This window comes from Pomacea canaliculata, linkage group LG2 (assembly GCF_003073045.1).
Source record: "Pomacea canaliculata isolate SZHN2017 linkage group LG2, ASM307304v1, whole genome shotgun sequence".
Classification (NCBI taxonomy): domain Eukaryota; kingdom Metazoa; phylum Mollusca; class Gastropoda; order Architaenioglossa; family Ampullariidae; genus Pomacea; species Pomacea canaliculata.
The window spans coordinates 42,252,508-42,278,902 of record NC_037591.1 but is presented as its reverse complement, the minus strand read 5'-3'; the positions used below and the strand labels follow the sequence as shown (position 1 = coordinate 42,278,902).

General features: G+C 40.2%; 2 protein-coding genes across 5 annotated transcripts in view; one reads left to right on the top strand and one right to left on the bottom strand.

The window, feature by feature from the left end:
* Positions 1 to 26,395, top strand: part of LOC112556061 (contactin-like) — a 46,565-nt gene that overhangs the window by 890 nt on the left and 19,280 nt on the right. Inside the window, exons 3-11 of the mRNA XM_025224674.1 lie at positions 207 to 367; positions 696 to 822; positions 1,377 to 1,544; positions 2,109 to 2,249; positions 3,002 to 3,099; positions 3,527 to 3,613; positions 3,975 to 4,119; positions 4,470 to 4,591; positions 4,931 to 5,114. Coding sequence (XP_025080459.1) covers positions 207 to 367; positions 696 to 822; positions 1,377 to 1,544; positions 2,109 to 2,249; positions 3,002 to 3,099; positions 3,527 to 3,613; positions 3,975 to 4,119; positions 4,470 to 4,591; positions 4,931 to 5,114 — 1,233 coding nt within the window. The remainder of the gene's footprint in view (positions 1 to 206; positions 368 to 695; positions 823 to 1,376; positions 1,545 to 2,108; positions 2,250 to 3,001; positions 3,100 to 3,526; positions 3,614 to 3,974; positions 4,120 to 4,469; positions 4,592 to 4,930; positions 5,115 to 26,395) is intronic.
* LOC112557911 (zinc finger protein 493-like) overlaps positions 8,140 to 26,395 on the bottom strand; it is a 33,423-nt gene continuing 15,167 nt past the window's right edge. Inside the window, exon 3 of one of the 4 annotated variants that reach the window (XM_025228047.1) lies at positions 8,140 to 11,571. In XM_025228047.1, coding sequence (XP_025083832.1) covers positions 9,924 to 11,571 — 1,648 coding nt within the window. In that variant the 3' untranslated portion in view covers positions 8,140 to 9,923. The other 3 variants (XR_003098016.1, XM_025228046.1, XM_025228045.1) reach the window with 3 other exon arrangements.

The following is a 26,395-nucleotide window of genomic DNA, read 5'->3' as shown; positions in this document are numbered from 1 at the left end:
GCAACGGGAATATTGTCATCAGCAATCTGATTGAATCGGACTCCGGACGTACATGTGCCAAGCGGTGAACGTGTATGGCCAAGCTTCCAGTTCTGGAAACTCGACGTACTGGGTACAGTATGGCGGACTGTTTGATGTACAGCACTTCACCAAGCCTTAAGTGTTGTTGCCACTGAGTCAGTCTCACCTTTTCTCGCGCCTTTCAGCTCAAACGACCATCAGTACCTACCCAGGGACACTACAGTGCAGGTCAACAACAACGGCCTTCCTGTCCTGCGTAGTGTCACATGACCCGGAACTCGATCTTCAGACAGACTGGCTCTTCCAAGGGAAGCCACTCTACTGGAAAGATGCCCACTATCGCAAGGTCAGATTCTGTTTCCTTGGCAATGATGCTCTTCTGTCACCCTAATTCCATCTTCTTCATGTCCTACTGCTGCTTTTTATCATCCTGGTTTCGTAGTCACCAAGCACTTTGTCTAACCTATTAAATTATTTAAATTATTAACATCAAAGTTACAAGTTATCAGAGTGTTGTCGGCATCCAAGCACGATGATTTACAGTCGAAAACTTTTTGCAACCTGTGCTTTCATGATAATCCGATTTTATTGATTTGCGGCAATGTCTATCAGCTGATTATGTATAATTAGCTGCTGTGTAATTACGAGTGCCCTGCTCCTGTGTGCTCCCTCAGGGCTCAGAGGGAGGATTGTCGGGTCTGTACATTCAGGGCTGTCAACGACGGCACGCGGGGCAGTACACGTGTCTGGCAGTCACCACCTTTGACACTGTCACTGCCAACGCTACGCTCACCGTCGTCGGTAAATCATTTGATATTTACAAAGATTAACAGGTGGAAATGCTGACCCTTAGTGGTGTTATAAGAAAGTTTCTGATCTCCTCGCTCTTTTGTCTGTACGTGTCTGTCCCTTTATATTAATACATGTACACCTGAACTGAAATACTGCACCCTACTCCCTTGAAATTCACTCTTTTTTTTTTTTTTTTTTAGAACTGACTGCTCTGTCCTGATATAACCTTAAATGCTGGCTCGGCCACCCCAGTAGAAATTGGACCAAAAGCTTCGACCTAGAATATCGTATCGTGTCGATACAATCGGCTTTCATTTAGTAGAGGTTTAAAACCTTGCAAATCACTCAACATATAAGCGGTAAACTTGTATCCATTCGCAGAACTGCAGCACCTTTGTCACACTTCCTTTCACAGCAGGTGACAGCCTCCAAGAGGGTGCATCACTGAGAAGATCCAATGAAAAAGCAGATAACGAAGGAAGGTGGCTAGAGTGGTTTGGGATGTAGCGATAGTACATTCACTTCCCCTCCGTGTAAAGAAATCTTTTTCTGGCTCTATCCAGGGCCGCCCTCGGAGCCTGCAGGGTTGACTGTAGAGACCAGCCTGGACTACACCAGCAGGAGCATCACCTTACGGTGGACACCAGGTGACGCCGGGGGCAGTGCTGTGACGTCATGGACAATACAAGCCGCCACGGACTTCAACCCGGCTTGGACCTTCATCATGCAAAGTAAGAAACAAAGCGAATACTTGGTTTCGAGACGTCTAATTAGCGTGTCTTTGTGAATGTTTGGACGATGATACTGAAAAATAGTTATAATTCACTGAGACTCAGTGACTCAATATGTTTTGTAACATTGTTAGTTATTGTTAGCCAGTGTTGTTAATGTCATTTTTAATTAACATTGGTCAGTCCGGAGAGTGCGACCTGTCTCAGTTATGTAGCGCAATAAAAGTGTTTTATTCTTTTTGTTATGACCTGTGTGAAAAAATTCCCCTGTATTTACACATTGGATTTATACTGAGACTCATCATCATCTCTTTCTTCTTATTCTTTGTGATCGTCTTGTTCTTCATCTCTTTTTTCTTCTATACGTTATATACACAAGTGAACAACTTTTCTGTGTTAAATACAGCTAAACTACATTCACACAGTCCACTAGCCTGAAAATTATATTTAACTGTTTATTGATGTAAAAATAACCCTCTTGTTGATACACTTAAAACACCGAAATAAAGGCCCTAGTTTTGAATCATGGCTGTGACAATTACTTGTTCCATTGTTCTCCTGTAGACGTACCGGATTCCTCCACCATTGTTCAGGGCCGTGAGAGAAGGGAGATAACTATCACTGAGTTGCGGCCGTGGACGGCGTACAAGTTCAGAGTTAGCGCCCGTAACGCTCACGGTCTTGGTCCTTACAGTGTGCCGTCTGGTTAGTACATTTCTTTTGTCTGTGAAACCAGTCAGTGAGTAAAATAAGGAGGATAAGAGAGAGAGAGACAAGGGGAGGGAAGGCAAACGAAAAAAATCTTCCATATGATTTAGACAAAGAAATAATTAAGAAAGAAAACAAAGGCAGCAAGACAGAGAAAATGAGAGAAAACAAAGTAGAGAAAAAGAAAGGAAAGAAAGATGAAAGAAGAGTAATAATAAACGATGAATAAACGAATTAAAAGTGAAGGAAAGAATTAATGTGCGAGGGAAGGTCCAATAATAAACATTTCTCGAATTTTTGTTCAGAACATATCAATTTTATTTGCGGGTTAAGAGGTGGGGAGGTGTTCTACTATTTTCTTATAAATTTATTTATCTTTCGGCTACCTCTGTGGGCTCCGTTTTAATGCACAGAGAACCACTAGAAATCATATCTGTCTATACACTATACAACAATATGCCACTTTCATCTATATGCATACTATCAGCAATCATTTTTGACCACATGTCACGTGATTTTAGTCTATACGACATATTGCCAAACATCTTTGTCAATCTACCTTTCCACTACATGAGCTTTGTCCTCACAACATCCAACAGACATCACCTTTCTTTACACCAGTCTACCTTCCGTGTGTCTACACACACTTGTTGCTATGCGACAAAACACCTGACGTCACTCGTGTGTATACAAAATTCCACATGACGTCACTCGTGTCTATGCAACTGACGTCACTTTTGTTTACGCAGCTTACCACCAGACGTCAGAGGGCCCTCCCACTCTTGCACCTGGCAACATCACTGCTGGCGAGGGGAGCAAACTCGGTGACCTGAGTATCACCTGGACGGTAAGTGCCCTTTGTTCACACAGCTAACAGATGCTCACAGAACAGTTTCTCACACTCTATACTATCAGCATGAGAGTTCCATACTAACAAGATATTAATAACTATATAATAGTCAGTACTACCACGGAAGCAACTATGTTACATGTATTTGTATTGACCAGCCACGCATGCGCACATCCTCTTTTAATTTGTCCTGGTATGGTGGCCAACGATAATCCCAAGTAGCTCAACTGGTGACGGCTTTTACCACGGAATTGTATATATCTGGACTGCTGCCTATCTGCCGAGATAAACTCTTAGCCTCTCGTGAAAGCTGTCAGGTCTCGGCGAGCAATTAAGCCGTTTTATGTGACAATAGAAACAGTGTTTGATCACTAAACTGCATTAATTTTTATTCATTTTAAAAAAAAATGTCTAACACCTGTAGCCCTTGCGCGAGGAAGACCATGGTGGGGCTGAGTTTGGCTATAACGTTTACTACCGTCTGCATGACCGACCTGGCAACTGGCAAAAGGTCAGTAACATCTGCTGTGGCTTCTAGTTCTTGTTTGAAATTGTTTTCTTAAGACGACTGCATGAGTGGCACTTATGCATGAGGATGGGGGTACACAGTGAGAGTGAGAGTGCTGGAGGACTTGAAATATCAGAGGCTGAGGTAGAAGACGGTAAAGAAGAATACACCATCAATATTTCTTATCAATTTGATATCAGTCTTCCATCAGTATGACATCAACATGACATTAACATGTCATCAATTTCCCATTAATATTTCCAATCAATATTCCATCGATATAATGTTTAGAAATGCTCTTTCACGCGAGGAAGCCGTAGATGGTTTACAACACATTGTAACATTAGGACATTCATGTTTTCAGGGTACGGTTGGTGATGTTGGCTCCTTCGTGGTTCTCGTGGGGAAAGAAAACTTTTATTCTCTCTATGAAGTCATGGTGCAGCCGTTCAACCGGGCAGGGGCTGGTCCCAACTCTTCTGTTGCGACGATCTATTCGGCAGAGGATCGTGAGTTTTGTCCTTTTCTTTCGCTACCCGTCTTGGGCTTCTTTGTTGTTCTCGTCTGTCATCTGCGCAATCGCAGTTATACAATTTGTAATAATAATATTTTAAATGTTCGCATCTATGCTTTTCTAGTTTGCTGGCTCATACCTGTGACACTTAAATAAAGATCTGCTGTTTTCTTTGTCCAATCAAGAGGGTAATTGTTGCTTGCATGGTGTACATTCCTGTCTCTCATCCTCCTGTCCCAACTCTCTGATTCGGTACTGTTTAAAGGCATGCAGATATTGGGGCAAACAAATCATTTTGGTGCTAAAGATAAGACTGCAGTTTCCTCCTGCTCTCTGTTTTTACAGTACCTATCGGAACTCCTGGTAATATTTTAATCTTCCCCCACAACTCCACTGCACTCGATATCACCTGGATCCCGGTGCCAGACACCAAGGAAGCCGTGAGAGGCAAGATTCTTGGTTACCAGGTAACGTTCCAATTTCCTTAGTTACAACTCTTTGGTTACTAGGTAATGTGGCAAGATATTTGCCACAGAAATAACCTTACCTTTCTCCAGAAAAACTAAAAGGAAGTTTACTAATCTCTGCTTTTCCTAATAGCTACCCCAATGGACTGTTCATAAGAAAGTTAAGGAAGAAATTTGAATACTCTTATGAACAAATCAAATAATTATAGTTCGAGTGGACAGCTCTAAGACCCTAGCAAGTGGTCACATATAAGATTATTTAAGATCTGTGTATATATTTCACACTACCTATAAAGAATGAAGAGCGATTCCTCTGCAGAAGCTGCTGTTTGTTTGCAGGTAAACTATTGGGAAGATGTAACTAATCCCCTCATCATGAGCCACTACACTGGGGAAGCCTCCAGTGGAGCCACAGTCATTGGTCTGTTGCCAAACACCATGTACGTCATGGATGTACAGGTCTACAACTCGGCGGGCCTCGGACCAGTCAGCGAGAAGAACAAACAGAGGACATACAACAGTGGTTCGTACAGTCAGAGTGAACTTCCCGTTTTTATACACTTACCCAAAAACTGCTTACAGATGACTAGAGTCAAAAGTATACTTACAGACTTACAGACGACTACTTTCAACAACTTACAGCCACATGCACACTCTAGCAAAGGAGTAAATTACGGTCAGTTTTTTTATGGCTGCTGATACAGGTATAGTTGTACGGATAAATACATCAGCAATATTTATTCATTTTTAACCCAATTAGAATGGCTCGTTCGCTAGAATGTACACAGATGAACACACGAGGGAAAAAAAGCACAAAAACAACAGAGAATGTGTTGGTGCTCTCATGAGGTCAGTTAAGGTCGACAGGATATTATCTTAGCTGAACATGAAGGTGTGATCAGAAGCGAACTACTGCTGGAGTAGGGTGTGAAGGGGAAGTTTTGTGAAATAAATAATAAGAGGCAGAGCACAGTTATTGGGTAGAACAGGGTCAGCTTACATTTTTAGGAGTCACCCAATCTGAATTATCTTTACACCATCTTTAGATATTATTTATCTTTATGTCCTAAAAAACTGTAGAATTATTATCACTAAACTAAGTTGACATAAAATATAATATCAAAATAGTAGTAACATTTATTATGACACCTCTCACACAAAGAAAAAAATGTGACACAGAAAACAAAAATAACCACATTTTTTTTTTTTTTTTTTTTTTTTTTTGCTGCAACACTTCGTTTACTGTAATCGTGATGAATATTACGATGTTTAATCGTTTCCAAGAATTTTGTTACCAATATGCATCAATACAATTTATTTTCACATCTTATTTTATTAGTTACACTTATTTTTTTACATTTACTTTTTCTTACAAATCATTCTACCAAGTACACATCTGTTCACATCATCATCATCATCATCATCATCAAAATAATTGTACGAAAGTGCCATTCAAAATAAAGTACACTGCCAGTATAAAAATTAGAGCACGAATTTTGTGTTGTACCCTGGAGGTAGAATGTCTGTACAAGTGAACTTTTTGTGTATGCCTTGTGTTAGGGATGACGTCACAGCCGACAGAAGTGATGGTGTCGTCTCACGGTACAGACAGTGTGTACGTCACATGGCGCGGTATCTCCCGCAAACAGAATGAAGAGACTCTTGTGAGCTACACGGTGGGTGTGACATCACGACACCTGTCTAATGTGTCACGTGTTGTGTGAGAGACAGAATATGACAGTTTTGAAGTTTTGAAAGAGCGCGGGCGCTAGAGAGAGTTGTGTGTGAGAGAGAGAGACATGGAGAGAGGGAGTTGTGTGTGTGTGAGAGAGAGAGACGGAGAGCTCCTATGTAGTCTCCATACCTTGTCACCAGATTTCTACCTGGCCGTATACAGACAACATTCGGACTGCTGAGATCGTCTTTACGGGCAGAAACACGTATGGCGTAGTAAGAGGATTGAAGAAAGATGTTCTGTACAAACTGCGGGTGTGCCCAATCAATCTGGGGGGTGACGGCGCCAGTAGTGTGGAACTGCTTATTACACTGGGTGCGTGTGCACGTGTGCGCTTCTTTTCACGGATGTATATCTCTGGCCTGCTAGATGTCTGCCAAGACCAAGACCAACAGCCTCTCGCGAAGTTGTAGATTGTCGGGTCTTAACGAACCACTTAGTAGTGTAATATCCGCAAACATTCTTTAAGTTGTAGTGAACAACAGTCTTGCCAAATATTTGTTACTTAATGACTTTTTCTTTCTTTTGTTTTTGCTAACAGTCCTCAACCTCCACTTCCCACGGCTAGAGCCGATAACCTGAAAACATAACAGATAACAAACTTTGAGCTCTTGTACCTCCGTCAACAGGACAGTTCGTATCATCTGCTCGTCTTCTTGATGTCGGTAGTTAATCCGGCAGCAAATTTACGCTTTGGCCTCGTTCTGAAAATTTGTCTGTAAGCAGTCCAGAGATATAAGTCCGTGATTCTCAAGTCTAGAATTTTATTCAGAGTGTGCTGCATAAAGCGACATACATGGACGGTTTGCACTTCTTGTTTCAAAATCTTTAAGACCGCAAAGCAGTTAACATTAAAAATTACACCTAATGAATTGTATAATAATGTTATAAAATATATAAACCTTGTAGCTTAGAAAATCCTAACAGATATATGAGAAAATGTATATTTAAGATCACAAAAGGAGGCGTTATTATGTTTGCAGGGGGCCTGATACGCTACGACACAACGAAAACGGACATTCTCGCAGGTGTCGGTCGACAGGGCGGCTCATTGTGCACTGTAATTCTTCTTCTCGCTTCTTATCTACTGTTGTAAATAAATAATCCTTCACACACGTGCTTTGGCTCTTGCTAGGTTTTTAAACTTCACACAATAAAACTGTTGCTGTGTGAAACACAATGCTTTCTCAACCAGGAGCCTGTTGGATGTAGTCTTGGTATTTGACATTCAAGACAGCACCGCATCTTGGTGCCAACAAAGTCCGTGAGGACACTTCGGTAAAAGGTGGAGCGAACTGTAGGCTACATTGGAGACAAAGCTTTGACTATTGTTTCCTATTGTTTTCAGTGGTGTGTGTGTGCATGCGAAATTGCGTTCTGGTCATTATTCAATTTACCCTATTTTGATTTTCTTTTTTTGATGCGATAATGAGATCACACATTTTGTATTTTTCGAATAAAATCTTTTTTCTCGGTTTTTTCCTTTCAAATTGACTTTTTGTGCTTGAGACTGTTAGTCTCTAAAATGTCAGAGTTGAAAATACATTGCATGTAGATTTTTTAAAATGTTATTGCTATTACTAACGTTATTGATATTGAGAATTTTACTAGTAGCTAATTCAATCCTTTGCTGAGTAATCAAAGCAGTGATTTATTTACCAAATTTTAGTATGACAATAAATGTCTGTTGTCTTCGAATATTCTCGAGTGGAGAAGATAGGATGGTAAGAAATTAATTGACATGGGAGCAAGTCTTGATTAACATTTCATCAGTGAACATATACAACAAAACGTATTACAACAGGATCACCAACCGATTCTTGACTTTATGAAGCAGTTCATGAGTCACTGGCCTCTATAAAGCATACTGTCATTGGTCTTAGAAAGCATTTGTTTATATGGAATGACATCAGATATTACTTTTGCTGAACATTATTGTTTCATTCTTTGTTGCAGAGCATAAGAAATTCTTACATACTGATGTAAATAATTTAGTCATCTCGAGTAATTTGTCCTCTAGCAGGGATATGGTCTTTATATGCAACAAGAAAAACATATTGCAGTTATCGTGGCATCAATTTCAATAAATCAAAAGCATCAGGAAGCCAAAAAGTTTACTTTTATTAGGTCTATGTGAAGCTAATCGCTTTGTAAACTATGAAATGCTAGGAGAAATGCTCGCTCCAGCCAGAGAATCAATCATTACAACTAGCTGAAATACAAAAAAAAAAAACAACAACAAAGAAAGCAATATAACAAACGGTCCATGTAATAGACGTAGATCACTACCCCTGAAAATGTCTACACATACACTGTATAAGGTGCTTTAAACAAAAAGTAACACTTCTTTGAACAAATGTTATAGTGAAAATTTTTTATTTAGAAGCAAAACAAAAAAATGTGAAAAAATGTGTATTGAAAAGAAAATAAGACAAAACAAAACAATGAAAAGGAAAATAAATACAAGGAAAAGGTCAATAGAAAAACCAAGATGTGTGTCTCAAAAGTCTACAACATAAATATTTACCCCCTTTAACTCTCCAACTTCCTTTCTATCAACTACTATTTTTTTTTAACCCCCCACCCCCAACAGACAGCTTTCATTCCTTATTTTAGCCCGTTAGCTGCTGTTAAATAATAATACAAAAAAAGTTGAATATACATGCATTTGTCAACATGATGACATTCTTTAAACAGATGCAAATTTTAGGTATTGTTCAATTTCCTACAGTCAGGAGATACAGCAGTAATACTGCACTGGTAGAGTTGAACTATAGCTGTAGATGGGCATGTGATGGTTTGTACAGCCAATAAACAGCTTGACACACACTCTCAATGTTCATCAGCATGTGCCTTTTGAAGGACACCTCCCTAACAACACTTCTACGAACTGAACTGCGAAGCCTGCATCATTGTGACTCATTATGTCATATTTTAAACCAGATAATGACCTGAAGCACCTTTAAACAAACTGCACCCGTAAAGTTAAACACAGCAGTGATTGAGCATGTGTTGCTTAAAATTGAATGACCTAATACAAGCATTACAAGCTTTGCGTTAGCAAGGCTTAACACCTCTATGAATCAGCCTGTGTGTTTTTGAAATAGATGATATCAAATTAAATTTGCACATCTTGCAAGGATAAGAAAGCTTTATGTACCAAGCATGGGTTAAAACAAATACAATTTTAGGTAACCATGTGTTTCTAGAGTAGATGAGCGCCTAAAAGCAGCTTTACACATAATGCATTGTTGGGTTTAACATCACTGTAGATTAGCATGTGCATTTTCTAAGCAGGTGAGGACTTGAAATCAACTTTAGACACAATGCAGTGGTAATGTTTAAAATCGTTCTAGCTCACCCTGTGTCTTTTTAAAATAGACATATATCTATCTAAAAGGAGCTCCACATACACTGCACTGGTGAGGTTTCTCAGCATGGTGAACCTACATGTGTTCTTTCAAAATGTCTAATCTTCTGAAGGAAGCTTCATATACTCTGCTCTGGTAACCACAAGCATCCCTGGATCACATTGTATTGAAATTACTGAACAACCGAAAACCAATTTTACACACATTGCACGGAGAAGGCGTAACATCACTGATTACTGTGTGCCTTATGAAAGGAGGTGAAGACTTCAACATGCTGCACTGGTGAGGTTTCTTCATTACTATGGTTCTGCATATGGAGTTTAAAATGGTAAACCGTTTTGAAGGCATCCTTACACACACTGCACTGGTGAACCTTCTTATCACTGTGAACATGCATGTGACGTTTCAAAATGCCTAATTTTTTGAAGGAAGCTTTACATACTCTGCATATGTGAGGTTTCTCATCACTGTGAACCCTCATATGGTGTCTTTTCAAAACATATGACAACTTAAAAGCAGCTTTACAGACACTGCACTGGTAAGGCTTCTCTTTACTGTGAACCTGCATGTGCTGTTTCAATCTTGCTGATGTTTTGAAGGCACCTTCACATACACTGCACTTGTGAGGCTTATCCTTGCTGTGAACCAGCATGTGGTTTTTCAAATTATATGAGAACTTAAAAGCAGCTTTACAGACACTGCACTGGTGAGGCTTCTTATTACTGTGAACAAGCATGTGCTGTTTCAAAGTGCCTAACCTTTTGAATGCAGCTTCACATACTCTGCACTTGTGAGGCTTCTCATTACTGTGAACCTTCATGTGCCAATTCAAATTTCCTAATGTTTTGAAGGAAGCTTTACATACTCTGCATTTGTGAGGCCCCTCATTACTGTGAACCTGCATGTGCTGTTTTAATCTTGCTAATGTTTTGAAGGCAGCTTCACATACTCTGCACTTTTGAGGCTTCTCATCACTGTGAACAAGCATGTGCTGTTTCAAATTTCCTAATGTTTTGAAAGCAGCTTTACATATTCTGCAATGGTGAGGTTTCTCATTCTTGTGAACAAGCATGTGCTGCTTCAAAACATCTAATCTTCTGAAGGCAACTTCACATACTCTGCATTTGTGAGGTTTTTCATCACTGTGAACAAGCATGTGCTGTTTCAAAGTGCCTAATCTTTTGAAAGAAGCTTTACATAATTTGCACTTGTGAGGTTTCTGATCACTGTGAACAATCATGTGCCGCTTCAAAAGGTATAAACTTTTGAAGGCAGCTTCACATTCTCTGCATTTATGAAGTTTCCCAATGTGGATTGACATGTGTTTTTTGAGCAAGGATGGAAAACTGAATGAAGACATACACACTTTGCACTCATAAGATTTTGTATTCTTACTATGTCGCTGTTCTTCTGACTTGAAATTGACACTAGGCTCTGTAACATTCAGATTTGTCTCATGCTGAGGACTCTCAGTCGTAATATCCATCAACTCAGTATGTTTACCTCCAGAAACAACTTGTTCAGGTGATGATAAAAATGGTAGAATATCTTTATTTTTCCTACAACTGTACCCCACTTCCTGTGGTGCGCTCTGTGCCTGCATGTGCTTCATCATTGTGGCTACCTTTATGTTCCATCCTTCCTTGTACAGACTGTGTGATTTTGTCAGTTCTGCATTTACTATCGAACCAACTTCCTGACCAGAGTGATCTTCATGCTTGACCTCAGAAGTAACTGGTCCATTTGCATTTTCATCATGATGTAGACCATACTGTGTCTTTACTTCATAAGTAATGCCTTGGCAGTTGCAATAAAATTCACTGTTAGGATGACAAACTACCTCTTGACCAGGCAATGCCCTCTCAATCTTTACTCTATGATTATGCTCAGTCATACACTCTGTCTTCACAATGTGAGCAGGCTGCCATTCTATTTTAACGAAAGAACTGGACATTTGAGAATTTGTCTCCAATTTGGGAACATTCTCACACCTCCAGTGTTTCTGGTCAGCTGGATCAATTTTTATATCATGCAGTTTTTGGCCAAAGCTATTGTCGTGCTGCATGCAACCAATCTGTAAACATTTTTTCTCATTATAATCAAAGCAAAAGGAACTTTCTGCTTTAGGTATTACATTAACAGTCAGGTCTTCTAGTGCATCAGCTACAGATGTTGTTTCAGTCTTCATGAGTGTACTCTGCATCTCACTTTTTATGGCCGACATATCTTTCTGGTCTCAAGGGTTACTGATTATATTGTTTTGTGTTTTTCATAAAAGTACTTTTCCACTTATCGTTGACTAATGAAGATCAAGTCTTCAGTTTCATCAGCTTTAGTGTTTCTAGTGATATAAGAAGACCCACTGAAGTTTGTTGTCTCTCAGACCTGAAACATGTCAACTGTAATAATTTATCATTTCAGTTCTCATGCAAATTATAAGTAAACATTTAAAAACAAGGGCGATTTTCCTTCCAAGTACAAATCTGTTCACGAAAGCTACGGCAGCAAAAATTTTCTTCTTTAACTTTAACAAAGACAATATTTAAGTAAAGACAGTTATAGAATTTGACTCTATTTTTATTTAAGATTACGTGACACTTATTATATTGAATAGAACGCTCACTACCTATAGTGGGTCGGACTCACTTCTGAAAATTCTAACCTGCGATGGCAGTTGACCTCTTACAACAGAAACAAGAGAAGTAGACTAATGTCTGTCTCTGCTCAGAAGAAGGACTTTGTCGCCAGCCGTTCGAAATACAGTGGTACCTCGACATACGAGTTTAATTCGTTCCGTAACCTTGCTCGTATGTCAAATTGCTCGTATCTCAAAGCAATTTTCCCCATTGAAATTCATTGAAATGCCATTAATCCGTTCCAGCTCCCAAAACACCACCTCAGTTGTTTTTGTTAAGTGTTTTTGAATAAGAAAAAGTGTATTTACAAGAAGAAACATTTATTTATGAATAACAAATACATATTCTATAAAAACATATTAAATCCTTCGTTTGTGGAAGTGTGTGGGATCTGCTTCAGCAAATCACCGTAAATCGCTCGTGCCTTCTCACACATGATGCTTTGTGTTAAGGTTCCTCCTGCTTCTCTGTCACCCACACAGTCAATAGTTTCTCCATCTTTTCATGGAGAGAAGTCCGGAGCTTAGAAATTATTGTAACGCCCTAGCTGCGTTGTACCCTTTAATCAACTCCTGTTTAAGCTCAGTACATATCATTGATGTGCTACACCCGTACATCCTCGCCAAGTCAATTACTCGCACACCTTGCTCATGTTTTTCTACGATTTCGCGCTTTAATTCAATAGACATCAACTTCTTCTTCAGACCCATGGTTACAAAAATAAATGGGATAATGTTTTGTAAATATACAAAAAGCAAAAAAAACGCGAACCCAACTTATCAAAAATGCTTCGAAAACGAGGGAAACAAGTACACAGACTGAGGTCTAGTCTGAGGTGGGAGAAACTGTTAGACGCTGCACACGACCCCAACATCCGCCTCGCATGTTGGGGTCGTGTGCAGCGGTGTAGTGTGCGATTCCTCGTATCTCAAATCTTGCTCTTATCTCGAAGCAAAATATCGCTCGCTCGGCGGCTCGTATCTCAAAACACTCGTATGTCAGGGCACTCGTATGTCGAGGTACCACTGTACGCTTCACCAGAGACCAACAAGAACAGCAACTCCATATTGTTACCGCACATGTAGCTCCCAATCACTGACTTCCGTACGTGGTAAGTCGGCTGCGTGCGTAATACCTGGTCTTGAGCTGCCCACCCGCGGCTACTGGGTCTATTGTTACATCAGCAGTTACGAAGTTGCTTGACCCACTTAGGGAAACAATGACCAGACAAGGGTTGGTGGATAGTTCTGGAATGTTCGACGCCTACTCTCTACAAAGACATAACTCAGTACACTACTACAGTGCTACGCTTACCCTGGTAAATAACGAATCGTCATTGATCAATCGCTTCAAAAAAACTAAAACAAAACAAAACAAACAAACAACAGTATCGTCTACCTCACGTTTAATGAACAGATCCCAGATGTTTCTACGAGACGTCAAATGAACGATTTTGAGTTCACGAGAAACCTAAACATCGAGCCTGTCTAGATGTATCACCTTATTTAGGTTGTCGCAAGCTCTGGAATGACAAATGTTCGCTCCCGAACTTGTATTACTAGACTTCTGGCAGACGATTTTTTTCCAGTTAACTACTAAAAACGAGGCATGAGACTACAATCTTCTGGTTTAGCCAACTTCTCGAGAGGCTAGGCGTTGGTCTTGGCAGACAGACAGCAGTCGACCTCTACGCGTCCACGGTTCTCTGTTTCTGCAATCTCTCATGTCGCGTGGGTTTGACTCGACGAATGCTTTTATTATGACATTACTAACCTCGGTGACCCTCCATGACCGAAGAGCCTCCTTGAGATCGATATGACCAACACGGAACTTGGTGAACCATCGTTGGCACTGACATTCTTGTAGAGCACTGGGACTTGCAGGTTTGAACTATAAAGCCGGCATGCATACATATAAATACAACGCGCTGTCCATGGGCTTACAGTGATCACACAAGTAGCTCGTGTGACAGGAACAGGAAAATAAACGCGCCAATCAGTACAAAAGTTCTTCAATTTAGCCAACATATCAACTGTGGGCAAAGTGTCAATGTTTTATCTTTGTCCTTAAAGTGTCTCCGACCTTCTCATCAGGTCACCCAGTCAAAGACATCAGTTTTGCTCGGCGGGTTAACTTTTCTTTATCTTAATATGTCTTAATCCAAACTCTATATGTACCTCTATCAGGGTATCAACGAAAGACATCACGACCTTGTGACTAACTAGTTTGTTATCTTTGAGCTGGTTTAATCTTAATCTACAGGCTACACACTGCACGTATCACAGTATCAGTGAAAGACCTCGATCAGGGCCTTGCGACTATCAAATATTTCCCTCATAAATTTACTGCACCAGTGGGGGTCGGGGGTATAGTCTAGTAGATGAACAGCCCTCACGCTATATCAATAACAATAAATAAGAGAAAAAATTATTATACTGCCTATAACAAACCTGGCCTTTTAACGCTACTATACCAGTAAACAGAAGGAACTGTCGAAATTTTGTTGCTTTCAAATGGTAAAGTTCATGACCCACACTTTCGTAATCGCAATTTATTTGAGGAAATTCTGACAGCTCCTAATTCTCTCCATCGCTAACGGCTAAATAATTATCAAATTGCAAGCGTTCAGAACTGCTGAGCTCGATTTCTACTTCTGTCAGGAAAACTTTTGCATTTATTGCGTTAATGTGTACTCTAATCTTTCTTCTCTTAGCATGATATTCTGCGTTGAATTTGGACATTTCTGGAATTAAAATCGCAATAACTATACTACTTTAGAGTATATGAATTATACGTACGGTTATCGAAGAGTCAAACACGTGTATCCGTAGTGGAACTGAGCGCTGAAGAAGCTTAATTCCTGTTGCGAAAAGTGTAGAAACACAAGTTTGTAAATGGCGGCCAAGCGAGGCGGGCAGCATTAGCGGGTGACGTAGTGCCCAAGTTGCCCAGTACAAAGAGCGGGTGACGTAGTGCCCAAACTGCCCAGTACAAATAGCGGGCGAAAAGCAACGCCCGCACCTGATAAGCCTTGCGTTAAAATAATAACAAGAAGTTTGTCAAAAAATAAATAAATTAAAAAATATGGGGTTTAAGGAAGACTTAATTGTAAGTGAGACATGCAACGACTCGCTAGCAACTGTGACTGACCAACAAAAGTTCGAAAACAACATAGAAGACGATGACACAGACTCGGATGATGACTTCCAAGCCGTAGTCAGTAAAAACCGGAGAAGGAAACTTCTCGCTAAAACATCTCCCAAAGAGAGACAGGGGAACGTGCCTGAGCTACGTTTTCCCATAATAATATCCCCTGTAGGAAAACGGCGATTGTAAGTTTGTAACAGCTGGCCTTGTAATATTAACCACAGGGGTCAAAAACCAAAAATAGGCGAGTCGTAGAGATACGCCAAATGCTAGAACAAAACAAACTAATCATAGGCTGCTCAAATAAAAAACCATAGCAACAAGAAGCTGCAAATTCTCAAATCCTTGCTCGGTTTAGCAGTAAACATGCTATCAAACCAGGGCGAAATATACCTGTAAAGACAACCAAAAAAATGGATTAGGCGTAGTCAAGACATATCCCATTAGAAGAAAAGCTAGAAAGAAATAATAAACCAGCTACTAGCAAATAACAAACCCAAAGTAAAGAGCGCTGAAAATTTAATTTCAAACTAAAGACAATAAAACTACCCCAATTAAGGCGATCCTCCTCGAGTTCGAAAGATAGCGAGACGCCTACGTCAGTCAAAATAGGGTATCAGATATACATGTACCGCTTGTAGAGCATTTTTAATCAACTGGACGACTGTTACAACGTAACGGTTGGACATGTTACAACCAACTGTAAAGCTCAGGCTGTCTGTGGTCGAATGCGGCGAAGGACATGACACCAGAACATGCACAATCCAAGACAATAAGGAATTTGCCTGCATAAAGTGAGGCACTACTGGCCACAGCGTATCTCGTTATGGAGGCTCCCTGAGGTCCATCCATAGACAAAGCCAGCAGGACAGCGCAACTGCCAAAAATTCGTACAGGGACGCTCTGAACTCGTAAAAGAAAGATACTGACTAGAAAGCCTGAGCACCCACTAAGACAGGCCTGACGAGAGGGACGGGGGGGGTCTGGTGTACCCGGGCCCGGTTGTCAAGGGGGCCCGCCTTGGTCAGTGGATTTTTTTTTTTCTTCTCCTTTTCTTTTTCTTTTAAAGAAAGCGGCTAAGGACAGAACACTCAGCATTACACATGAGAAGTTGAGTTTCAAGTCTGCTAGAATACAATTTTCGGGGTACTGGGTGCCTGTCGTTGAGAGTGTAGTCAGCGGTATCATAGTCTCGCTGGACAACAGCCAAGAGGTGACGGCTGCTGGAACCAAAGATTTTATATCGCGTGTCAACCCTGAAGAACGTTGGTGGCCATGAGATTGCTGGCTACAGGTGCCACTACGGAGGGTGGGGTGGAGGAAGGGCGGGCCCTGCAAGCAAATCGGAATTAACAGTGGAGATCAGGCAGGTATGTTAACTGTGTGCACTCTGTGACCCAGCATGGTGGGGCCCGCCCTGGGCTGCAGCCTGTAAGCGAGAGACATGAAGCGCTTTTTTCGTAGTTACTAAGCAACACTGAGACTTTCCTTAACCGTATCTCCATCACCATGCAAAACAACTACATTAGTCTACACAGTAAATCCTTGATACAATGCGACTATATTATCCTTAATACTATCGCAGCCAGCAAAATAGAACACATTATTGCAAACATTTTAAAAACTGCTGTCCCCGCAAATATTAGGTTCATTAAATGATCACAGGTGTCTTTTTCTCTTTGCGACAAACTCCCGCTAAAAAGGATCATATTTAGAATGTCGACGACAGCATGGTAAAAGTAGAATGCTTGGCCGGGAGTGAAATGTTGTCAACAATTGTAGCATGTTCAAAGAAATGTCTGCGAAGCAAGGCTGAATGTTCGCGAGTAGAGAATAATACGTAGACTGACGTGGGATGGCAGCTTTGTGATAGAGAAAGAACTTAGCCAGACGCTGGGCAAAACTGAATTAAAAACTTCGTGCGGATTCATCTGTGTTATTTTACGAGCCATTTGACATGTAGTTACGTTTTTAGTCAGCAGAAAGCACTATTATACTGTAACTCTCTTTCATGAACTATACGAGTCCTTAATATCAACATTTCTATTTTTCTGTTTTTACAAACTTCTAATTCAATTAAAGGTATTACATTAGCTAACTTGTTTAAAAGTGCTGTCTTCTAAAATGGACGAATTTTACGGCTAGTGACTGATGAGGTTGAAGTCGTTATGCTCATTAAAAAGTTGATAAATTCAAATGTGTATTGTGTGTGCGCGCCGCGTGCAATTTGCTAAAGATAATAGTGGAAGACTTCGTATGTCTGCTGATGTATGGGCAGTGATAAATATAACTATGTGCCTGCTGTTCGTCGCAGCAAACCTTTTTTAAATGAGTTATTAACGCACTCATAGACTTGTTTAGCATTCTTCTCTTGGTCCCTCACACGTAGAAGTATAAAACCTTACTATACATAGAGACATTTCCTTCACGTCAGTACATAGTACAAGGACTATGTGAGACCACATTTGGATAGCACAGAAGCAATAGAAAGAGTACAACAAGATTACACGATACGACTTAGCCCTGGAAGGTTTTAAAGGTGTTATGATGACACTACATCAATCTCCCTTACTGATGCCACCTACGGGACAGCACTAGATGTGTGAGTTCAAACGGCATTTATTGCTCAAGGCTACTTGTCAGTCCAAACTCTAAGAATCGTCGGTGGGCTACTGTCTCCTCTCATCTCTCCCCCTCACCTTTCATCCTCACCCTCCCACACATCGCTACCTGCATCGTGTGCTAGTCACCCATCCCCTCTTCCTGTCACCGGCCAGCACCACACCCCCACATCGCCACTCCACCCTCCCTGTGTGCTCTAGTTCATCCATCCTACTCGGTGCCTACATTACCATAGAGTATAATATCGACACGGCGGATTTCACACTTGCTTTTAACGTACACAATATTGATAGGTAAATCTTTTTTACAAGAATTTATAGTCGGACGAAGCAAAGTGCAAATACCAGAGTGCTATTTAACAGAGATGACTGTATTTACTATTTTTACTTTAATAAACAGTGGCGAAAATCTAGGCTTATAAGCAATCTTTTTCAAAGCTTTACCCTCTGAACGCAAGAGGTTCTACTCCACGGTGAGAAATTACGTACATTTGCATTCATTCTTGCATTCATTAACTAGCATGGTACTGCATTTTCCAGTGATGTCCGTTTGCCTGATAATCTTCCTGTCAAATTTAGTTGAGTTTGACAAAATGTGTGGATTATATCGATGCCAGTGCCATGCGCACCACGCACTCATGCCATCTACCCTTCAGTGCTACAGTCTGATCCTTTAACATCATTTGTCCTCATTTACTAACCCACTCCATGTAAACAACTTTATGTTCAAGTAGTGATGTAGATCCTAGTGCACTTGTCCTTCTGTTTGCAGTCTATATTCGTTACTGAATGTCACGGATCAGTCCGTGCCTCCTTGTTTTTTTTTTTTTTTTTTGTGGCAATTGCGCCTGAGCTTTGGTGAAAGAAATGAGGGGGAGCGGGGTGGCGTAGCCAGCCCTGTTGTGTGTGTGCCCCTCTGCGATGACAGTCAACGGCCGTAATTAGTTGTACGGATATAGAGGTCGTGAACCCCACGTGAGTTTCGGACCTCACGTGCGGCTGAAAGAATGCGACACCTGTCTAGGGACTGGGGGTGAAGATTTAAGGCGGACGGTAGCGGCGACGGTAGCGTCGGTCGGGGGGGTGGGGGGAGAGGAGAAACGAGTAACAAGAGGAAGTATCGAGCAGCGAGTGAGGGGGAGAGAGCCATCCAGCGATCGAGAAGCTGATTGATACAGCGGCGGCTGTTAATTGTTAATTGTGAGTGGGTGTATTGATGACGGGACTTGCTGCACCCTGTTTGCTACGGAGCCGCTTGCTGTTGCTGTGTTTGGGCTCTTTATCGCAACTTCAGTAGAACTGCTGCTAAGGTCCTCGCCGAATCTGCTACTGGGGACGGTGGACATCGCCGAGCTGAAAGTTCCAGAGAAAACAACCCGAGCCGACGACTATAGGCGGCCGCATCTCTCACAGCTGGGGAGTGTTGAGCAAGTGGCTCCACTCTAGTTAGTACTTGTACAACGACGACGACACACCCGACCGCGTGGAGGCCGTCGCTGTCGTCTTAAAAAGTCGTGCAATGGAGTGTCGAGGATACCACTGACGATTTGATTGTCCGCTGATGCCGACAACGCAAAGTAAGACTTTTGCCTTTTGAGTTTACCTGTAGAGAGAGAGGGGGGAGGTCGTACCCATTGTTTATCTCCACCTCACGTTAGAGGGAGAATAGACGGTTTACACGGACTGTGTGTATGTGTGTGTGATGAACATTTATGAGCACACGGACATTGCTGGTGGCTAGAAAGGTGCTCGGAGAGACGTATCGTTAGATGTGGATTGAAACGGACATGTGTATGAGAACTGTTGTAGCAGCCTGCGCGCTGCCGTAGTGTCGATGTTGAACCAACCTAGGATGTATACTTTCTGATTTAGAACGGATAACAGTGAACTTGTGCTGTATGGTTTAATTTGACCTGCTGGAAATTCTTGTATTACAATTTATGTGGTTTTTTTTTTATAGTATTTTTTCTTTTTGGTGTATAATAAATAACAGAACGTCTCAATCTGAAGTGATCTCTTGTCGTTCTTCGTAAAGAATACGCAATGTCCGACTACCGGTCGTGACACTGAATGAAGTGTAAATATTGAGATTCGAATTGTAAACATACATTATATACTGGGAAAATAATTTACGATTACAAGTACAAGGGGCCCGGAGAGGTCGTCTGTCCCGGGGCCCGGGCTGGCTCTCGGCGGCCCTGCACTAAGGAACAGCAAACCTCGCCTCCACCGGCCCCCCAGACAGTTACCCCATCAGAAGAACCGGTCCCAGCCTCACAGCCCATAGAAGAAGCCGCAACAGAGCCAGTAAATGACCACAACGTAGAAAACCAGACAATAACTGAAAAGACAATGACCATTCACCAAGACAGTCACCCACCTGAGGCAGCAGACTCGACGAAATACACAGAGACCTGTGACAATCTTTCAACTGTAGTTGTCGCTAATGAGGAAAATAAATGAATAGAGCAATAAGATTATGAAAAATAAAAACCTAAAAGAAAGAGAAATGCTAGTGTTGATAACTATATATGCTGCAAATCCTGTCAGGACTGATGAACTTACTACTACATTAAAATGGATAAAACGAAGGTGAAGTTTATGCAGTGGAACACCAGGGCGCTAAATAGTAATAAACATGAACTACTAAACTTCATTAGAAGTAATCTTCCAGATAAAATAGCTCTGCGGTAAGTAAACTTCACCCGAGGGCCAATACCAATTCCAGGCTATAAATTCCCACCTATATACAAGACAAGACCTAAAAAATAAAAGACGCTCAAAGGAGGAGGAGTAGCTATGTCAAAGTCGAATTGACAGTCACTGAAGTATACCATCAACTAAACCCAGAGCTAGAGATAACCGTAGCTGAAATCACTTTAACGTCAGGAAAAAACTTAAGATAGCCAACGTATACATCCCTAGCACGAATAAATGCAGCACAATAACAGTAGATGATCTAACAAATGTCTTCCTATCAGCTAACATAATCCCAGAGGACTTTAATGCTAAAATCCCACTCTGGGGATCGGGACAGAAACCGAAATCAGACAAAGGAGGCAAAATGTTTAGAAGAAGCAATGGAAAATTCTAACAAGTGTTTGTTAAATAATGGTCAACCCACTCATGTTTACTGTCAGGGCGATACAGATTAAACTTCAGCCATAGACCTATCGGTATTCATCCCAGAACTGGCAAATATCTTAAAATGGGAAGTTTATGAGGAAGACACCCTAGGGAGTGACCACTTCCCAATCATAATTTCCATTCCTTTCAAATTGACTTTTTGTGCTTAGTCTATAAAATGTCAGAGTTGAAAATACACTGTATGTAGATTTTTAAAACTAATGTTATTGCTATTACTAACGTTATTGATGTCGAGAATTTTACTAGTAGCTAATTCAATCCTTTGCTGAGTAATCAAAGCAGTGATTTATTTACCAAATTTTAGTATGACAATAAAATGTCTGTTGTCTTTGAATATTCTCAAGTGGAGATAGGATGGTAAGAAATTAATTGACATGGGAGCAAGTCTTGATTAACATTTCATCAGTAAACATATACAACAAAACGTATTACAACAGGATCATCAACTGATTATTGACTTTATGAAGCAGATCATGAGCCACTGGCCTCTATAAAGCATACTGTCATTGGTCTAAGAAAGCATGCCAAGTGTCACTCGCATCTATAAAGCATACTAAGTGTTCCTTTTGTTTATATGGAACGACAACAGACATTAATTTTTTTTTATGCATACTATAATAGATTGTAATGAGAATATGTTAATGTATTTGATGATTTTCAATAAAATCTCTTTGAATGTGTTTTGCAAATTAGTTGCAACATAAGAAGTACCATTAGGTCACACACAGGGAAGGCGAGGGGAGAATATGGACGACGGGATGTTTATTTCTTACAAATCATCCGTAAGCGTGTGGCATTTATACTTGGAGACAATACCAACCCTTCGGTGGTTAACGATACAATTATAATTTGCGTTACGACTTTGGCAAATATTTAAAAATTTGTTTTATTCACCACTTCAAAAGTCAATAAATTTCAAAATGTTGAGATAAGCGATTCGCGTTTTATAAAGAGCAAAACTTCGGTTGGGGTCCAGGGTTAGGGGGTTAAAAGCAGGATACTTAAAGTTTTTTTTAAATATATGAGTGCTTTTGCTTAGTGACAGCTTCTTGAAGTTCCCTAATTAATTTTATTGAATTGTTTTTATTAATTACTGTGTCACATTCTGTACGATATTTTCTTATATGGACACGAGTAACAATATTTCAAAAGGGAACATGCAGATGCAGGTTATAAAAACTAAAACAATGAATATCAAATTTTTTATCATGAAAGTTAAAAAAAACCCCAACGTATCTGCTGAACATTATTGTTTCATTCTTTGTTGCAGAGCATAGCAAATTCTTATACACTGATGTAAATAATTTAGTCATCTCGAGTAATTTATCCTCTAGCAGGGATATGGCCTTTATTTGCATATCAAGGAAAATGAAACAAGAAAAACATATTGCAGTTACGTGACATAAATTTCAATAAATCAAAAGCATCAGGAAGCTAAACAACATTCTATCCAAAAGGTTTACTTTTATTAGGTCTAGTCTATGTGAAGTTAATCGCTTTGTAAACATTGAAATGCTTGGAGAAATGCTCGCTCCAACCAGAGAATCAATCATTACAACTAGCTGAAATACAAAACAACAACAAAGAAAGCAATATAACAAACTGTCCATGTAACAGATGTAAATCGCTACCTCTGAAAATGTATACACATATACCGTACATGGTGCTTTTAATAAAAAGTAACACTTGTTTGAACTTGTTATACTGAACATTTTTTTATTTAGAAGCAAAACAAAAAATGTGAAAAACTGTCTATTTAAAAGAAATTAAGACGAAACAAAACAATGAAAAAGAAAATAAATACAAGGAAAAAGTCAATAGAAAAACCAAGAGGATCGTCTCAAAAGTCTACCACATAAATATTTTCCCCTTCAACTCTCTAACTTCCTTTCCATCAACTACTATTCCCCCCCACCCACCCCCAAAAAAAAAAAACAACAACAAACACACAACCCAAGCTTCCATTCCTTAATTTTAGCCCATTAGCTGCTCTTAAAATAATAATACGAAAAAAAATGAATATACCAATATTTGTCAATATGATGACATGCATTAAACAGATGAAAATTTCAGGTACTGCTCAATTTCCTACAGCCAGAAGATACTGCAGTAATACTGCACTGGTAGAGTTGAACTATAGACGGGCATGTGATGGTTTGTACAGCCCATAAACAGCTTGACACACACTCTCACTGTTCATCAGCATGTGCCTTTTGAACGACACCTCCCTAACAACACTTTTACACACTCAACTGGGAAGCCTTAACTTCATTGTGACTCACCATGTCACATTTTAAACCAGATAATGACCTGAAGCACCTTTAAACAAACTGCACCCATAAAGTTAAACACAGAAGCAATTGAGCGTGTGTTGTTTTAAATTAAATGACCTAATACAAGCATTACAAGCTTTGAGTTAGCAAGGTTTAACACCTCTATGGATCAGCCTGTGTGTTTTTGAAATAGATGATATCAAATTAAATTTGCACATCTTGCAAGGATAAGAAAGCTTTATGTACCAAGCATGGGAGAAAACAAATACAAATGTAGGTCACCATATGTGTTTCTAAAGTAGATGAGCACCTGAAAGGTGCTTTACACATAATGCACTTGTTGGGTTTAACATCTCTGTAGATTAGCATGTGCATTTTCTAAGCAGGTGAGGACTTGAAATAAACTTTAGACACAATGCAGTGGTAATGTTTAAAATCGTTGTGGCTCACGATGTGTCTTTTTAAAACAGACATATATCTAAAAGAAGCTTCACATACATTGCATTGGTGAGGTTTCTCAGCACGGTGAACCTGCATGCGTTCTTTCAAAAGGTCTAATCGTCTAAAGGAAGCTTCATATACTCCGCTCTGGTAACCAAGAGCATCCCTGGATCACATTGTATTGAGATCACAGAACAACCTAAAACAAATTTTAAACACACTGCACAGAAAAGGCGTAACATCACTGATTACTGTGCATTTTGAAAGTAGGTGAGGACTTCAACATGCTGCACTGCTGAGGTTTCTTCATTACCATGGTTCTGCATATGGAGTTTAAAATGGAAGTCAAAATGTTTTCAAGACAGCCTTACACACACTGCATTGGTGAATCTTTTTATCACTTTGAACAAGGATGTGACATTTCAAAATTACTAATTTTTTGAAGGCCGCTTTACATACTCTGCATATGTGAGGTTTCTCATCACTGTGAACCTGCATGTGTCTTTTCAAAACATATGAGAACTTAAAAGCAGCTTTACAGACATTGCACTGCTAAGGCTACTCATTACTGTGAAACCGCATGTGCTGTTTCAATCTTCCTAATGTTTTGAATGCACCTTCACATAAACTGCACTTGTGAGGCTTCTCATCACTGTGAACAAGCATGTGCTGTTTCAAATTGCTTAATGTTTTGAAGGCAGCTTCACATACTCTGCACTTGTGAGGCTTCTCATTACTGTGAACCTTCATGTGCCAATTCAAACTTCCTAATGTTTTGAAGGAAGCTTCACATGCTCTGCACTTGTGAGGCTTCTCATCACTGTGAACAAGCATGTGCTGTTTCAAAGTGCTTAAAGTATTGAAGGCAGCTTCACATACTGTACACTTGTGAGGCTTCTCATCACTGTGAACAAGCATGTGTTGTTTCAAAGTGTCTAATGTTTTGAAGGCAGCTTCACAAACTCTGCACTTGTGAGGTTTCTCATCACTGTGAACCACCTTGTGTCTTTTCAAATGGCCTAACCTTTTGAAAGAAGCTTTACATATTCTGCAATGGTGAGGTTTCTCATCACTGTGAATAAACATGTGTTCTTTTAACATGCCTAATGTTTTGAAGGAAGCTTCACATACTCTACACTTGTGATGCTTCTCATCACTGTGAACAAGCATGTGCTGTTTCAAATTGCTTAATCTTTTGAAGGCAGCTTCACATACTCTGCACTTGTGAGGCTTCACATTACTGTGAACCTTCATGTGCCAATTCAAACTTCCTAATGTTTTGAAGGAAGCTTCACATGATCTGCATTTGTGAGGCTTCTCATTATTGTGAATCTGCATGTGATTTTTCAAAATGCCTAATGTATTGAAGGTAGCTTCACATACTGTACTATTGTGAGGCTTCTCATCACTGTGAACAAGCATGTGCTGTTTCAAATTGCTTAATCTTTTGAAGGCAGCTTCACATACTCTGCACTTGTGAGGCTTCACACTACTGTGAACCTTCATGTGCCAATTCAAACTTCCTAATGTTCTGAAGGAAGCTTCACATGATCTGCAATTGTGAGGCTTCTCATTATTGTGAACCTGCATGTGTCTTTTCAAAATGCCTATTGTACTGAAGGTAGCTTCACATACTGTACACTTGTGAGGCTTCTGATCACTGTGAACAAGCATGTGCTGTTTCAAAGTGTCTAATGTTTTGAAGGCAGCTTCACACACTCTGCACTTGTGAGGTTTCTCATCACTGTGAACCACCTTGTGTCTTTTCAAATGGCCTAACCTTTTAAAAGAAGCTTTACATATTCTGCAATGGTGAGGTTTCTCATCACTGTGAATAAACATGTGTTCTTTTAACATGCCTAATGTTTTGAAGGCAGCTTCACATACTCTACACTTGTGAGGTTTCTCATCACTGTGAACAAGCAAGTGCTCTTTCAAATTGCTTAATCTTTTGAAGGCAGCTTCACATACTCTGCACTTGTGAGGCTTCACATTACTGTGAACCTTCATGTGCCAATTCAAACTTCCTAATGTTCTGAAGGAAGCTTCACATGATCTGCACTTGTGAGACTTCTCATTATTGTGAACCTGCATGTGTCTTTTCAAAATGCCTATTGTACTGAAGGTAGCTTCACATACTCTACACTTGTGAGGCTTCTGATCACTGTGAATAAGCATGTGCTGTTTCAAAGTGCTTAATGTTTTGAAGGCAGCTTCACACACTCTGCACTTGTGAGGTTTCTCATCACTGTGAACCACCTTGTGTCTTTTCAAATGGCCTAACCTTTTGAAAGAAGCTTTACATATTCTGCAATGATGAGGTTTCTCATCACTGTGAACAAGCATGTGTCCTTTTAACATGCCTGATGTTTTGAAGGCAGCTATCACATACTCTACACTTGTGAGGCTTTTCATCACTGTGAACAAGGAAGT